This window comes from Kogia breviceps, chromosome 18 (genome assembly GCF_026419965.1).
Source record: "Kogia breviceps isolate mKogBre1 chromosome 18, mKogBre1 haplotype 1, whole genome shotgun sequence".
Taxonomy (NCBI): domain Eukaryota; kingdom Metazoa; phylum Chordata; class Mammalia; order Artiodactyla; family Physeteridae; genus Kogia; species Kogia breviceps.
The window spans coordinates 39,558,706-39,574,770 of record NC_081327.1 but is presented as its reverse complement, the minus strand read 5'-3'; the positions used below and the strand labels follow the sequence as shown (position 1 = coordinate 39,574,770).

Sequence of the window (16,065 nt, the reverse complement as noted above, 5' to 3'; positions counted from 1 at the left end):
TATCTTAAACATGATTTTAATACAACATTACCTTTGTAGCTGATTCATCACTGTCTCCAGTTTAATATGCTGTTACATACATGAAGAAGCTCCAGTATCCCTTTTCTGATTGACTTAAAAAAAAAAAATCCCTGAATAAAACAGAAGCCAGCCTGTGACTTCTTTAGGCATTTCAGTAGAATATTATCATCTATGGAGAATATCTCCACACAAACTCATGAATACAAAACAGAATCTAAAACAGATCTGGGGCAGACCAGAGTTAATACCAATTAAAATTTTTTCTGTTTAAAAAGGAAAGAAAAGGAGCTGATTATCAACATTTAAAAGGATACTGCAACTTTAACAACTGTAAACTTTGTGTTAGAACGTGTGGCAGACAGCTCTATGCTACTAGGTGTTTAGCTTGTAAATAATGCAAACCATCAGCAGTTTTAAAATGCCATAGACTATAAAAACACAGAAGGAAACGGGAAACAAAACAAAAAAACCAAGAACATTAATCTAAAATGAAGCTGTATAACCAACACATCTAAAATTAAAAAAAAATAGGGCAACTTATTAGGGGAAAAAACCCTCTGATAAAAATTTTAATTTCTTGACCTGTTTTAAAATGACATGAACTTTTAAATTAAAATGGTGGAAAAAAAGAGCTTTATAAGTGGATAGTTTCAACTCACTAAAATAATGTCAACAAGGTAAGCTTGCATAGAAGAAAATTTCAAATAATTACTGGCTACATGCATACAAAATTAGAAATGCAGGTATTATATCATAGTGCAAAACCATGGAAGTTGTGATGTCTTGTTACTGCCTAAGGTTGAGAAATAGACCGTAGTACCTCCAGTTATCACAGTTTCTGGTCTTTTAATCAATTATTTCTGCAGACTAGAAATGAATATGTAAAGATGGGGGCGCACATCTTTTGTGCCACTAATTAGCGAAGTTTGAGGTCATCACCACCACCTAAACTGGATCCAGGACTAGGGTCTTGTTGTCTTCTTGCCTGCAATGACAAAATCATAATTTAGGGTTAAAACGTGTTTTGAAAATCAAAGTGCTAATAAATACTGTAACTTTTTACAGTAGCACATAAGAAAAGTTTGCAACTAAAAAAATTTTCAGCCAGTTTCTCCACATGTAAGAAGAAAAAGAACAATTTAGATTATGTATGAAATATTTTGTTAAAGTTTCCTTAAAATCCAAGAATAAAAAATCTCATTATATTCAAAAGAACATTATCAAAATATGTACTGTGATAAAAGAGCAACAAACCTACATTTATAGCTTTGGGAATAAAGGGTTTAACTTGAACACATGATCCAATCACCTCAGAAGCAAACTTTCCCATGTTCCCTTTTAATACTAGCTGACATTTTACACACTACTATATATAAAATAGATAACAAACAAGAACCTACTGTATAGCACAGGGAACTATACTCAGTATTTTGTAATAACCTATAAGGGAAAAGTATACATATATATATATCTGAATCACCATGCTGTACACCTGAAATTAACACAACATTGTAAATCAACTATACTTCTACATGTACTTGTCCAGTTTTCCCAGTACCATTTATTGAAGAGGCTGTCTTGTCTCCATTGTATATTCTTGCCTCCTCTGTCATAGATTAGGTGACCACAGGTGTGTGGGTTTACCTCTGGGCTTTCTTACCTGTACCATTGATCTATATTTCTGTTTTTGTGCCAGTACCATATATTGTCTCGATTACTGTAGCTTTGTGGTATAGTCTGAAGTCAGGGAGCCTGATTCCTCCAGCTCCATTTTTCTTTCTCAACATTGCTTTGGCTATTTGGGGTCTTTTGTGTTTCCATATAAATTGTATAATTTTTTGTTCTAATTCTGTGAAAAATGCCATTGGTAATTTGATAGGGATTGCACTGAACCTGTAGATTGCTTTGGGTAGTATAGTCATTTTCACAATATTGATTCTTCCAATCCAGGAGCATGGTATATTTCTCCATCTGTTTATATCATCTTTGATTTCTTTCATCAGTGTTTTATAGTTTTCTGAGTACAGGTCTTTTGCCTCCTCAGGTAGGTTTATTCCTAGGTATTTTATTCTTTTTGTTCTGATGGTAAATGGGATTGTTTCCTTAATTTCTCTTTCTGATCTTTTGTTGTCAGTGTATAGGAATGCAAGAGATTTCTGTGCATTAATTTTGTATCCTGCAACCTTACCAAATTCATTAATTAGTTCTAGTAGTTTTCTGGTGGCATCTATAGGATTTTCCATGTATAGTATCATGTCATCAGCAAACAGTGACAGTTTTATTTCCTCTTTTCCAATTTGTATTCCTTTTATTTCTTTTTATTCTCTGATTGCTGTGGTTAGGACTTCCAATACTATGTTGAATAATAGTGGTGAGACTGGATATCCTTGTCTTGTTCCTGATTTTAGAGGAAAAGCTTTCAGTTTTTCACCATTGAGAAAGATGTTTGCTGTGGGTTTGTCATATATGGTCTTTATTATGTTGAGGTAGGTTCCCTCTATGCCCACTTTCTGGAGAGTTTTTATCATAAATCGGTGTTGAATTTTGTCAAAAGCTTTTCCTGCATCTGTTGAGATGATCATATGGTTTTTATTCTTTAATTTGTTAATATGGTATATCACATTGATTGTTTTGCATATATTGAAGAATCCTTGCATCCCTGGGATAAATCCCACTTGATCATGTTGTATGATCTTTTTAATGTGTTGTTGGATTCTGTTTGCTAGTATTTTGAGGAAGTTAGAACACTCCCTAACACCATACACAAAAATAAACTCAAAATGGATTAAAGTCCTAAATGTAAGGCCAGACACTAAAACTCTTAGAGGAAAACATAGGAAAAAAACACCCTTTGACGTAAATCACAGCAAGATCTTTTATGACCCACTGCCTAGTGAAATGAAAATAAAAACAAAAATAAGTGAATGGGACCTAATTAAACTTAAAAGCTTTTTGCACAGTAAAGGAAACCATAAACAAGACAAACAGACAATCCACAGAATGGGAGAAAATATTTGCAAACGAAGCAACAGACAAAGGATTAATCTTCAAAATATACAAACAGCTCATGTATCTCAATACCAAAAAAACAAACAACCCAATCAAAAAATGGGCAGAAGATCTAAACAGACATTTCAGCAAAGAAGACATACAGATGGCCAAGAGACACATGAAAAGATGCTCACCAGCACTAATTATTAGAGAAATGCAAATCAAAACTACAATGAGGTATCCCCTCACACCAGTCAAAATGGCCATCATCAGAAAACCTACAAACAATAAATGCTAGAGAAGGTGCAGAGAAAAGGGAACCCTCTTGTACTGTTGGTGGGAATGTAAATTGATACCGCCACTGTGGAGAACAGTATGTTGGTTCCTTAAAAAATTAAAAATAGAACTACCATATGACCCAGTAATCCCACTACTGGGCATATACCCAGAGAAAACCATAATTCAAAAAGACACACACAGGGCTTCCCTGGTGGCGCAGTGGTTAAGAATTCGCCTGCCCATGCAGGGGCCACGGGTTCGAGCCCTGGTCTGGGAAGATCCCATATGCCGTGTAGCAACTAAGCCTGTGAGCCACAACTACTGAGCCTGTGCTCTAGAGCCTGTGGGCCACAACTACTGAAGCCCATGTGCCTAGAGCCTGTGCTCCGCAACAAGAGAAGCCACCACAATGAGAAGCCCGCGTGCCACAACAAGGAGTAGCCCCTGCTCGCCACAACTAGAGAAAGCCCACGTGCAGCATTGAAGACCCAATGCAGCCAAAAAAAAAAGGAGGACACATATACCCCAATGTTCATTGCAGCTCTATTTACGATAGCCAGGACATGGAAACAACCTAAATGTCCACCAACAGATGAATGGATAAAGAAGATGTGGTACATACATACATACAATGGAATATTACTCAGCCATAAAAAGAAATGAAAAAAAAAAAGAAAAATAAAGAAATGAAATTGGGTCATTTGTAGAGATGTGGATGGATCTAGGGTCTGTCATACAGAGTGAAGCAAGACAGAAAGAGAAAATCAAATATTATATATTAATGCATATATGTGGAATCTAGAAAAATGGTACAGATGAGCCTATTTGCAGGTCAGGGACAGAGAGGCAGATGTAGAGAACGGACGTGTGGACACAGGGTGGGAAGGGGAGGGTGGGATGAATTGGGAGATTAGGTTTGACATAAATACACTACCAGGTGTAAAGATAGCTGGCGGAAACCTGCTGTATAGCACAGGGAGCTCAGCTCGGTGCTCTGTGATGGCCTAGTTGGGTGGCATGGTGGGGGGAAAGGAGGTACAGGAGGAAGGGGATGTGTGTATGCATATAGCTGATTCACTTTGCTGTGCGGCAGAAACTAGCGCAACATTGTAAAGCAATTATACTCCAATAAAAAAGAAAATTATTGTGAGACAACCAGAAAAAAAAAAGTTAACAAAGGAATTCCAATACCAGATTAGGAAACTGTTACCAAATGTTATTTTTTCCAATAAACAAGTTGTATGTTATATTAAGACATTTAAAAAATAAATTTAACACAAATAATAGCAAAAAAATCAACTCTACTTCAATAAAATATATATAAATGAATAAATAAAATTTTTAAAAAATAGCTGACATTTATTGAGCACCAACTATATGCTGGGCACTGTTCTAAGCAATTTCCATGGACGAACCAATTTAATCCCTGCCAACTACCTATAACATAGGTGCTATTGTTTATCCATTTTACAGATAAAGAAACTGAGTCACACAGAAGTATATGGCCTATAAATTATATGACTGAAAAATGTAATACTGAATTTCATCTCTGACTGAATTCCATCTCTGCCAACTGGATTTTAACTAGGAATCTCAATCTCAAGAAATAAAATTCGGAATTACTATGGATAAAGTATTGTCTCAAAAGCAAAAACGGAAGTATGTTAGAATCCTTGGTGCACTTATATATTCAGAAGTATCTTTACAACAATACTTAACAACTAAGAGGCTTGACAATCATAAACATTGAGGATTTCAAGTTTCACTGTAGAATAAACATTTCTGTTTAAACTATGGCAAATTACTTAATAGAGAACATCTAAGAACTAACATACCGTGCATGACACTCTCTGCTAATATAAAGTTTTAAAATAACATAGTGCCCCCCCTTTGATCCACACATTATATTTACTTTCAGTCTCTTTCACAAATTCCAATGCATCTTTCTTCTATAAGTGTTCTCTAGTTACTACAAATGTCAGTCAAGCACAAACATCTGTTTGTATACAGAACCTAGTTCCCTCAGCCCACAGTTTTCCTATGTTAGATAAAGGCTACTCCATTTTACCAGTTATTATTAAGGGCAAAAACCCCTTAACATCTCTCACACCCAACAGCAAGTTCTGACATCTCTACATTTAAATATGTCCTGAATCTGACCACTTCTGACTAACTCTACCACTCTTACCCTAGTCCAAGCCACCATCATCTTTTATGTGGATCTTGTTTTTTTTTTCGGTACGCGGGCCTCTCACTGCTGTGGCCTCTCGTGTTGCGGAGCACAGGCTCTGGACGCGCAGGCTTAGCGGCCATGGCTCACGGGCCCAGCCGCTCCGCGGCATGTGGGATCTTCCCAGACCATGGCATGAACCCATGTCCCCTGCATCGGCAGGCGGACATCTCAATCACTGCGCCACCAGGGAAGCCCCTATGTGGATCTTGTTTTAGCCACCTCTATTCAATGCCAGCAACTGGGATTAACTGCAATTACCTGTGCAATCCTTAGCTAAATGGAATTATGTATTATTATCACCAATTGATTGTCCATTATCTGTCAGTTTTTGGAAACAAATTTAACCAAAAATAGAAATATTCTGATTTCAATGGTTAAGATCTAAAACAATTAGAGAAAGAGCATCCTTGACCTTCAAAGAAACAGCTTAACAAGTCACACCTGTACTGTAAAATCATGTTTAGCCAGAAGCTCCAGTTAACACCATCATTTCTCAAGAAGGTTAATGTTGTTTAGACAGAAATGACACAGCTTTATTCACTTTCAAACAAATCATATAAAACCCAACACTAACTTCCCTGGTCTTTCTTATAAACTGTGATATATTTCTCTAGCAAATCTTAACTATTTATTAGCAGACTGCATGCTGACTAAATTTTAGCACATTCCTTTCATTTAACTAGTCAGGTTAATGTTATGCTGCATGGGTACAGACTGAAAGAGCTATGGAATGCATATGCATTAGGAAAACAATTTATGTTCCATACAGAATCAATGTTAAATGTAATGTAAGGACTGATCAATTCTGCAAAATTAGAGATGGTGATATAAGCATCTGGTTTCAGTCAATGAAGGTTAGAAAGGGGCTGAGCAAGGAAGAAACACGGAGAAAAATCAATCCTAATTATACATTTATAAATTACTACTAACCTACCAGTAATACTTGGTGAAAAGAATATTTCAGCTTTTGTCTTGGGATAAGAGTAATATTCAAATTATTTTAATAATGGGATGACTCCAAATGAGTGACAAAAGAACAGTCATCTGCAGCTGGAGTTCTCCCTACTGGTCAGGGCTGTGCAGAGGTTGCCATGGGTTTATTTGTTTAAAATATATTTTTTGTAAAAGCATGGAGAGAAAAGTTGTTTTGCTATTTACTTGTGTTTTTCGTTTCTATTTACATTGTAAAGAAGGAATGAGGAAGTTGTAAATGAACACACTATGAAGGAGAATCAAAGATAAAAAAAATAAGTCTGACAGAGTATGAATGAGAGCAGAAGAGGGAAGAATGAGAGAGCTGGGAGACTGAGAGGAAATTTAATGCTAGAGAGGACGATGTATGGGCTGTCTTATGAAGGAGACAAATACAGAAACATTTAGGTTAATGAAACAGCTTCCACAGGACTGGAATTCAACAACTGGATGTGCTGCCTTGGGAAGCAGTGCTTTCTACCGTAGCAGTTTTCTAACGGAGGTTGGATGTTTTTAGAATGAATTCTATGAATAACAAACTAGACTAGATGATGGCAAAGAAACTCTCTGAACTCGATTATTCTAAAAACACAAAGTCCGTAATTTCTAGTTTCTTTTTCCCCAGTCAATCCAAACAGGCCCTTGATTTTAACTTTTTATTAACAGCTATTTCAGAATAGGGTTTTAATATAAAGCAGACACCCATGAGCCTGTTCAGAATACAAATCTGTTTTAATATTAATAAGTATTAAAATCTAGAAATTTTACTACAGACCCCTCACTACGAGTTGCTCTTATTTTCTTTCTTTCAGTATACCATCACCCAGAAACATGACAAATCCAGTTTCTAGATGGCAATCATAGGATGTGTTCAAAATGAAGATACAAAGAATATTCACCGGATACTGGAGCTTTCCCTACTGGTCTGGGCTGTGCAGAAGTAGCCAAGAGCAGGGCTACCCAAATGAAAATGAATAAAACCTGGCTGATTTCCATTCTTTTGTTATCAAGATCATCAAACTGCAGAAAACTCTTCATGAGAAAATGCCTTAATAACTAAAAATAGATCCAATTTATTGAGTGTATACTATATCCAGATAATGTGCAAATTACTTTATGTTTGACACTTGGCTAAAAGTCAGAACATGGCATGACAGAATTTTAGAGCAGCACAGTACTTTATAGAGATCTAGTTCAATTCTCACGTTACAGATGATAGGCCTGAGACCAAGAATGTTAAATGATTCCTCCAAGGTTTCAGAGTTAGGTGGTGGCAGTGAGAACACAAACTCACAACTCTAAAAAGACAAACCTTTAACTTCCAATTAGTATTAATGTCAGCCTCCTAAGTCACTGCTATTTCTCCCGACTGCTAAGGCTGGAAGAGACATGAGAGAAAGGAATGCAATTTCTCCAAACTTATTAAAAACGTAAAAACAAGGTCAGCAGACAATCATAAACACCTGTCAGATAAGTAGACTGCAAGAGCTGGTCTAACTGGCACATCAAAAAATACAGTTCTTACAAAGTATACAACTTCAGGAAAACTTTAAATACAAGGTGGCAATTTTAAAATAAAAGAGACAGTGGAAATAACTGACATTTCCAGGCTTGGATTAGGGTGGCTCTACCAAGTTAGCAATGTGAGCTTATACAAGCTTCTTATCCTCTTTCAGCCTCAGTTCCTCAAAATTGAGATACATCTTATAACAGCATTTAAGAATCAAGTGTAAAACAAATATTGCAGCATATACTGCCTGGCACATAGTAAGCATTCATGCTGTTGCTATCACAACAAAGCTGCTCATAACTTCCCAATTTATCTGTATGAACTTTTCAAATGTTAAAAAAAAATCTGCATCCTGCAGGTAACAGTAACTTTTACAGGCTAAAATAAAGTTAAAACAAAATAAATTTTAATAAAACCTATATCGCTTATGATAAGAGACCAAACCAAGACCCTGTTTTTCTCTTAGTATGGGAGCAGCAGGCCTAGAATCCTTGTCCTCCCTTGTTAATCCTCTTCCGATTCTCATTCTTTTTTGTTTGGTTTTGTTTTAAAATTTTATATTTTAATAGGATTTTCTTATTTATTTATTTATTTATTTATTTTTGGCCGAGTTGGGTCTTCATTGCTCTGCATGGGCTTTCTCTAGTTGTGGCGAGCAGGGGCTACTCTTCGTTGTGGTGCATGGGCTTCTCATTGTGGTGGCTTCTCTTGTTGCAGAGTAAGGGCTCTAGGTGCACAGGATTCAGTAGTTGTGGCATGCGGGCTCAGGAGTTGAAGTGCACGGGCTTAGTTATTCCACAGCCTGTGGGATCTTCTCGGATCAGGGCTCGAACCCATGTCCCCTGCATTGGCAGGCGGATTCTTAACCAATGCACCACCAGGGAAGCCCTCATTCTTTTTTTTTTTTCGATTCTCATTCTTAGTCTGAGTTCATATTCTCGGTTCACTTTCATCTACTGCCTATACCTAAAACACACCTCAGGAAGGTCCAGAAGAGACAGACATTTATGTTCATTTGTCCTGACATAAAAATAAGTGTTGGTAGAGTTAAGTGATATGAAAACTGAAGTCTGTGGGATTTTAAAATAAATAGAGGTTGTGATTTTTTTTCTTGGACCACACAGAATCGAAGGCTCCAGAAACACACAAAACACAAATATAAAAACCACAGTCTTTTGCTTGTTTTCATTTCCAAATAGTCTCCGCATAAAATTCTCATATGATTTACTGAACTTTACTTTTAAAACTGCCTATAGCAGAATAAGCAATAATTATTTACCCATTCTCTGACATTAAAGCTAACAATTTATTTGCTAACGCTTTTATAACCTAACTAAATGAAAGCATTTTCTAGGTAATGGCAGAGAGAAAATCTCTTTCAGCACCCTGTCACCTTGCAGCTGAATTAAGAGCCAACAGTACTGTATCACAGTTTTAGGTTAAGAGGCCAATGAAGCTGAAGGCAGTCCCTAGACACACCAATAGTGTATATGAGCTGCTATAAAACAGATGACAGAGGTATCTTTCCAACTTATTTATGACCAAAGCACTCAGTCTGTACCTTATTAGCCTCAATCTTCCTTCACAAAATCCCAAAGTAAGGTACTGGAATTACAGTTATAGAGATGTGTAACCTGAAGGACTGCCATGGATAACAGGTCAACAGTTTTAAATAATGGTAAGATTCTCAGGTAAAAAGGTACTGGGCCACTTCTATGCGGCAACAGATATCAATGGGCAGGCAGGCACTTTACAGAAGAAATGTCTGTGATTATTATTTTTTTTAAGTCTACTTTTTATTAAAGTACAGAAGAGTGTACAAATCATATATATGAGTGATGAATTTTCAGGAAGTGAACACACCCATGTAACTAGCCTCCAGATCAAGAAATATAATATCACCAAACATGGGAAGTTCCCTCTTTGAACCCTCTTCTTGTCACTACCCAACCCCAAGAGAAGCCAGAAAAGTTCAAGATCCTTTGCTATTGCTGAAAAACAAAGAAAGAAACAAACACCAGGATACAAAATAGTTTGGCGACATATCTTTGACTTTCAGAGTCTACAGTTAGGATATGCCTTCCTTTATTGCCACTCCAGATACCTTGTGAGCCAAGGTGCATAGAAAGAGAGGATGAAGGAACTAGCTTCCAATGAGTTCCATTTAAAATGTCAGATACTGAGTTAGGCAGCACCCTGGGAGGTAGGGTGTTAGCTCCATTTTACAGATGAGGGTCAAGAGGATAAGCAACTTTCCCAATGTCACATGGCAACAAGTAGAGCTAGGACTCAAAACCAGGGCAATCTATTAGAAGCCTCATCCTCATCTACTACCTCAAAGGTTCTCAAGTTACATTCTGCCAGTTACTGGGTTCCCTGAACACACTCCAGGGACTCTAGAGGGTGACCAGAATAATCCCTACCCCTGCTTCACCCAGAGCAGTGCCCCTTTAAGCTATTTTATACATTAAGGTTCTGTATAAATTTCAAACGAAGACAGGATTTCACATTTTTTAAAACTGCCTATACGTCAGAGAAAACAGATAGCAAGTTCTAGAATCTTCTGTTTTCATCATTCTGTGTTAACACTAGCAACAATTTTTCTCTTCTTGATAGGTAACAGATGCACATGATACAAAATTCAAAAGGTATAAAAGATAAACAATGAAAAGTAATCACTCAAGGAGTTTTAGAACTGATTTCAGGTTAAAAGACACTGGGGAAAACCAAAACCACTTGGAGTTCTGCTTCCCACTGTGAGTAACCTTAATCAGATACATATATTAAATGTTGATGAGCACCACTGTTACAAGTTTAGCATGTCAGGGCTAGAGGCCTCAGAGGTTATCCAAACAGGGGTAGGACATCCATAAGCCTCTGTGCTGCCAGGATCTTAAGCCTCCAAGGACCATTTACTGGATTACTGCCACCCAAGAGTTACCACTGCTCCTTGGCCCTTGTCTTTAGTCAGTCATCAGGACCACCCACTAGAACCATTATTATTCTTTTCTTTCTCAGTTTTTTCTTTTCCAGGCAAAATGGTTTCTAACTTCTTCTGGTTCTGGCAGATTTTATTTTTCAACTTAATCATCTTTATGGGTGATGTGGAAATTCTTTTCCCAGTGCTGGGCTGTATTTGTGGAGAACTTCTGCTTAGGAAGGTAGTTTAAGTCTTCACCCTCCCTTTCATTAACCAACTCTTTGAAAAGAGAGCAAGTCAATTAAATTTTCTCAGAGTCTCAGTTTCTTCAAATGTAATAAGAATTTTACCCAGGTGAGTGTAAGAAAACCATTTTTTATAAAATTGTTACTTTTTAAAAAACAAAATTAAAAACAAACAAATAAAAAGAATGCTCAATTATATTTTGTAAGATGCCCTTAATGTTTGAAATACAGGGGAAAAAATGCAACATTTTCCTCCAATGTTCTCCTTTTAGGAGAAAGGAGGTAAACTACAAGAAATAAGCTGACATTAGGAATCTGTCATGATTTTTTTTTTTTTTTTTTAAAGAGAAGCAAAATACACATGCACAAAGTGCCAAAAGACACGCATACCCAAAACTCCCCTAAGAGACTGCCAGTGCAAGCTCTGGAGTCAGATTCCCGCCCAATTTTCCAGATAACAGTTCTCTACGAGAACTTTTAAAATTACTGCCATAAGGGACTATGGATCTTAAATCATTGATGAAAATCTAACCATTTTCTCTATGCTCTAGGTCATAATGCAGGGAAAGTGCCCTGATACACTTTAGAGAACTAAAACGATGCTCTTGTTAGCCAGATAATTCAATTAACTTGAACCAGCACTGTGGTAGAGCTTTTAGTGCTAAAAAAGTACTTTAGAGCTATTATTTACTGAAGGCGTAAACATATCAAGCACCATACTAAGTGCCTTATAAGCACTTACCCATTTAATTCTCACAATTTCTATGAGAAAACGCACTTAAGAGAGGTTAGCAATTAATGGACCAGGAATCTCAACTACGCCTGACTACAAAGCCCACGTGCTCAATCACTGACATAAAACTCACTAGAAACAATCTATCTGAGCAACAAATAATCTGACATCTCTAGCAACTGACTACATTTTTGTTCATACACAAATACAAACATATGCACATATAAACTCACACACCAAAATGTTTTTCTTCAAGTAACATTATTTATAATAATCAAATTAACATTTTAGAGAAGATAATTCTTAGCCTCAACTAATCTAGAATTTTATTTAAAGCAAATCATATAAAAAAACTCCTAATTGTTCCATTAGTTGTCAAATAGTTATTCTTCAAATATAATGTAGCTGAACAGCACTTTTTATAAAACAATTCTTTTTTTTTTTGTGGTATGCGGGCCTCACTGTTGTGGCCTCTCCCGTTGTGGAGCACAGGCTCCGGACGCTCAGGCTCAGCGGCCATGGCTCACGGGCCCAGCTGCTCCGCGGCACGTGGGATCCTCCCAGACCGGGGCACGAACCCGTGTCCCCTGCATCGGCAGGCGGACTCCCAACCACTGCGCCACCAGGGAAGCCCCTAAAACAATTCTTATATTCATGTAAAGCCATGTTAGCTTGCTCTAGAAAGATTGACCAATCATGTTCTCTGACATGGCAAGATCTCTTTTTCCTTCACTCCTTTGCATACACTGTTCCTTCTGTCCAGAATGCTTTCCCCAGCTTGTCTAGCTGGCAAACTCACATTCTTCCTTCAAATCCCTACAAGTGTATTCTCCTGTGAATCCCCCAGGCAGAGGCAGATGTAAGGGCTCCTTCCTCTGCACTGCCACTGTTCCCCTTTAAGTACAGGTGCTGCTAAAGCAGACTGCAATTATCTGTTTATACATCTATTTCCCCTCAAGAGACTGATAGATGTTCAAGGACAGAAACCATGCATTTTCCTCTATATATTTCCCAGTCCCTAATGCAGAATCTAGCACAACACAGTTGGAGTTCATTACTTAATAAATTACCTAGTTTATATAAACCAACAAATTACAAACATTTAAAAATCTTGCTGGAGACCATTAACATGTATTATTCTACTTTAAAGTACAGGCTCTAGTTTTCAGACAGGCAGAGTAGGAGCTATTTTTTGAAGCTCTCCATTTGACAACTAAATGAAATGTACAAAACACTGTGGTGGGTAATGTGGAGGTCAAAAAATCAGGGGACCCACTTCACTGGTGATCACACCAGGGTGGAGTACAGACAACTTTATAATTGTTTTAACATACTGTTCAGTAAGAACAATGATAGAAATGAGAAGTGCTCTGGAAAGGAAAAAGTAGAAAGGCTAATTATGATTAAGAAGATTGGAGAAGGGATTGACAAATAAGTTGGGCCTTGAATGGGTAGAAAAGTAAATTCTCAGTCAGGGAAGGAACAGCATGAGGAAGAAGGTTCAGAAGTATAAGCTAACAAATGCATATTATACATTCGAAAACTTCTCACTATTACAGATACAAGGATTCTCAAAGAAAATGCCATGGGAAGTTCGATCACAAGAACTGTAAAAGCTTCAGGGACTTCCCTGGAGGTCCAGTGGTTAAGACTTCACACTTCCACTGCAGTGGGCACGGGTTTGATCCCTCACTGGGGAACTAAGAGTCCACATGCCGCATGGTGCAGCCAAAAAAAAAAAAAGAAAAGTAAAAGCTTCAAAGAAAAATATGTATTGCATTATATTCCTCCTGTCCCTCCCCCTAGCTAGAAAGTATTCTTGGGGACATCATCAGTTGCTATCAGCCTGCTAAATCAATTCACTCATTGACAAAGGGAAATATCAACCATTAAAAGATAATAATTTTATTTCATACATTAACCACTAAGTAGGCTTCATTTTTTTCAGTTATTTTTTAAAAAATATTTTAACATATATATGAAATAATACCAATAATATCAGCTGACACCTAGTCAGTGCCACATTCTCTAAAAGTGCTTTCACATGTATTTACTCATTTAATCCTTACAATGACCCTATGAGATAGGCAAAATTAGCCCTATTTTATAGATGAGGAAACTCAGCCACAGAAAGGTGAAATAATTTGTCAGAGGTGACAAAGTGCCAGAGCCAGATTCAGATCTTGCCATCTGGCTCTAGAGTCTGGGCTCTTAACCACTGTCTTTGTACACACACGTATAAGCACACACATACACACACACTTTTACTTTAATTTAAATAGTGTACATATAATTTAGTGAATGAAAAAACAACATTTTCTCTACTATATAACAATGACTTAAAAAAATTTTTTAACGTGGAAAAATTACAAACATAAAAATTACCATCTTAACCATCTTTAAGTGTACAGTTCAGTAGTGTTAAGTAAGCACGTTCACACTGTTGTGCAACCAGTCTGCAGAACTCTTTTTAATGCCTGGAAATTATTCTATTTCGCTGATAGTCATATCAAATTTAAACACTGGACAAGACTAAATTTGAGTGTTTAAGACTGAAGTAGACATGGATGATAAAACTATAAAAAGACACAAGGAAGTGATTACTATAAAAATTGAGAAAATTATTACTTTTGAAGGGAGGGAAAAGGTCATAATTAGATGTACACATGGGTAACTGTCACATTTTTATTTTTTTTTACCTGGATGGTTATAAGGGTGTTATTAGCCTTCTAATAATTAAGCTACATATTTTTTGATGTAGATTTGGTGTGTACTTTACCATAAAAAAGTTAAAAGAAAAATAGTCTAGGTTAATTCCATTCTTTGAGTAGTTTGAAAATAAATTTTCCTCTAGTGAAGAGACTATACAAATGACTGAAAATTATAATGTTACAAAATCAAGACAAATATTTATAGAAAACTGGGAAATAATGTTACTCCCAGAGAGTTTTAATAATGTTCTAAAAATGCATATCCTAAGATAACATAAGGTAATTTTTACATGTAATCTGAAAGATAATTAAGAAAAAAGAGGTAAGATATCTGGATCAATCAATTAATAGAAAATATACCTTATTAAAATAAAATCTTTGAGGACCAATAAATAAGGAATTCATGTAAAACCTTAAAATTAAGACTTTCTTTATAGCAATTACATTTAATAAACACAAAGTCACAGAGTACAACTTTTAAAAAATGAAAGACATTTAACTACTAAACTATTTAAAATCATTATGCACAAACATCACAAATAGAGCCTGAGAGTTTGGGGGAAAGTACTAACCAGTTACTGCCAGCAGCTGTGAAACTCTCACCTCCATTTCCTCCCGATGAGACCTGTCTCTATCTTCAAATTCACGTGTCCTTCTCCGGGCCTCTTCAAAGGCCTGTTGTGCTAATGCATCCTCCTGCTGTCATAAGAATATATGAAACAGATATTTTAATGTTGATTTATAATAAAAAAAATGTGGGGGTGTCTTATTTTTTGTAAGAAATGAACAGCAGAGTATTTCTCAAAACATCAAAGCCATAAAAAAAGTCAGAGCAACTTCTAAAAAAAAACTTCAGTATTTTCATGTTCTATTATAACACCTTGGAAATAGTAATCGTGTTCAGTCATATTCTAACAACTGAAAATGTTCTTCCCTTTCTGTCCTTACCTTATCCTATTCACCAAAGTAAAATCCTGATCAAGTCAATATTTAAAACATAAAGTATCAGGAAAAAGAAATTTAAATACTTCTACAGTGTAGGGATAAGACAGGCCAGGCACTCATTAAGTATGACACTAAAGCCAGAAATATAAAAGAGAATATTAACAGAATTGGTTGTACAAATGTTAGAAACTTCTAGACAACAAGAAAATTCCAAGGGATATTATCAAGAAAAATTTATTTGTAACATATAACAAATCTATCCTAATCCTTTCCCAACTAATGGATAAAGATCTGAAGGAAACCCTGATACTTCAAACTTCTTGTGTCTAAAAGGTAACCAATTTACACTTTCCCTTTACACTTCTTTAGTCTGGATGGTGGCACTACTCACTCATTTCTGCCAAGAACCGGAGCTGCCTTTGACACTTCACTCTCCCCCTGTCTCCATAGAGCCAGTCAAACACCAAATCCTATCCATCTGACCTCCTATTTTTTGAATCTTTAG

At 36.4% G+C, this 16,065-nt stretch overlaps 1 protein-coding gene across 2 annotated transcripts in view; it reads right to left on the bottom strand.

Moving 5' to 3' along the window:
* CBFB (core-binding factor subunit beta) overlaps positions 1-16,065 on the bottom strand; it is a 62,586-nt gene continuing 46,521 nt past the window's right edge. The window contains exons 5-6 of one of the 2 annotated variants that reach the window (XM_059045988.2): positions 15,219-15,314; positions 1-1,006 (exon numbers count right to left, since the gene is read on the bottom strand). In XM_059045988.2, coding sequence (XP_058901971.1) covers positions 938-1,006; positions 15,219-15,314 — 165 coding nt within the window. In that variant the 3' untranslated portion in view covers positions 1-937. Of the gene's footprint in view, positions 1,007-15,187; positions 15,315-16,065 lie in introns of both variants that reach the window. The other variant, XM_059045989.2, reaches the window with a different exon arrangement.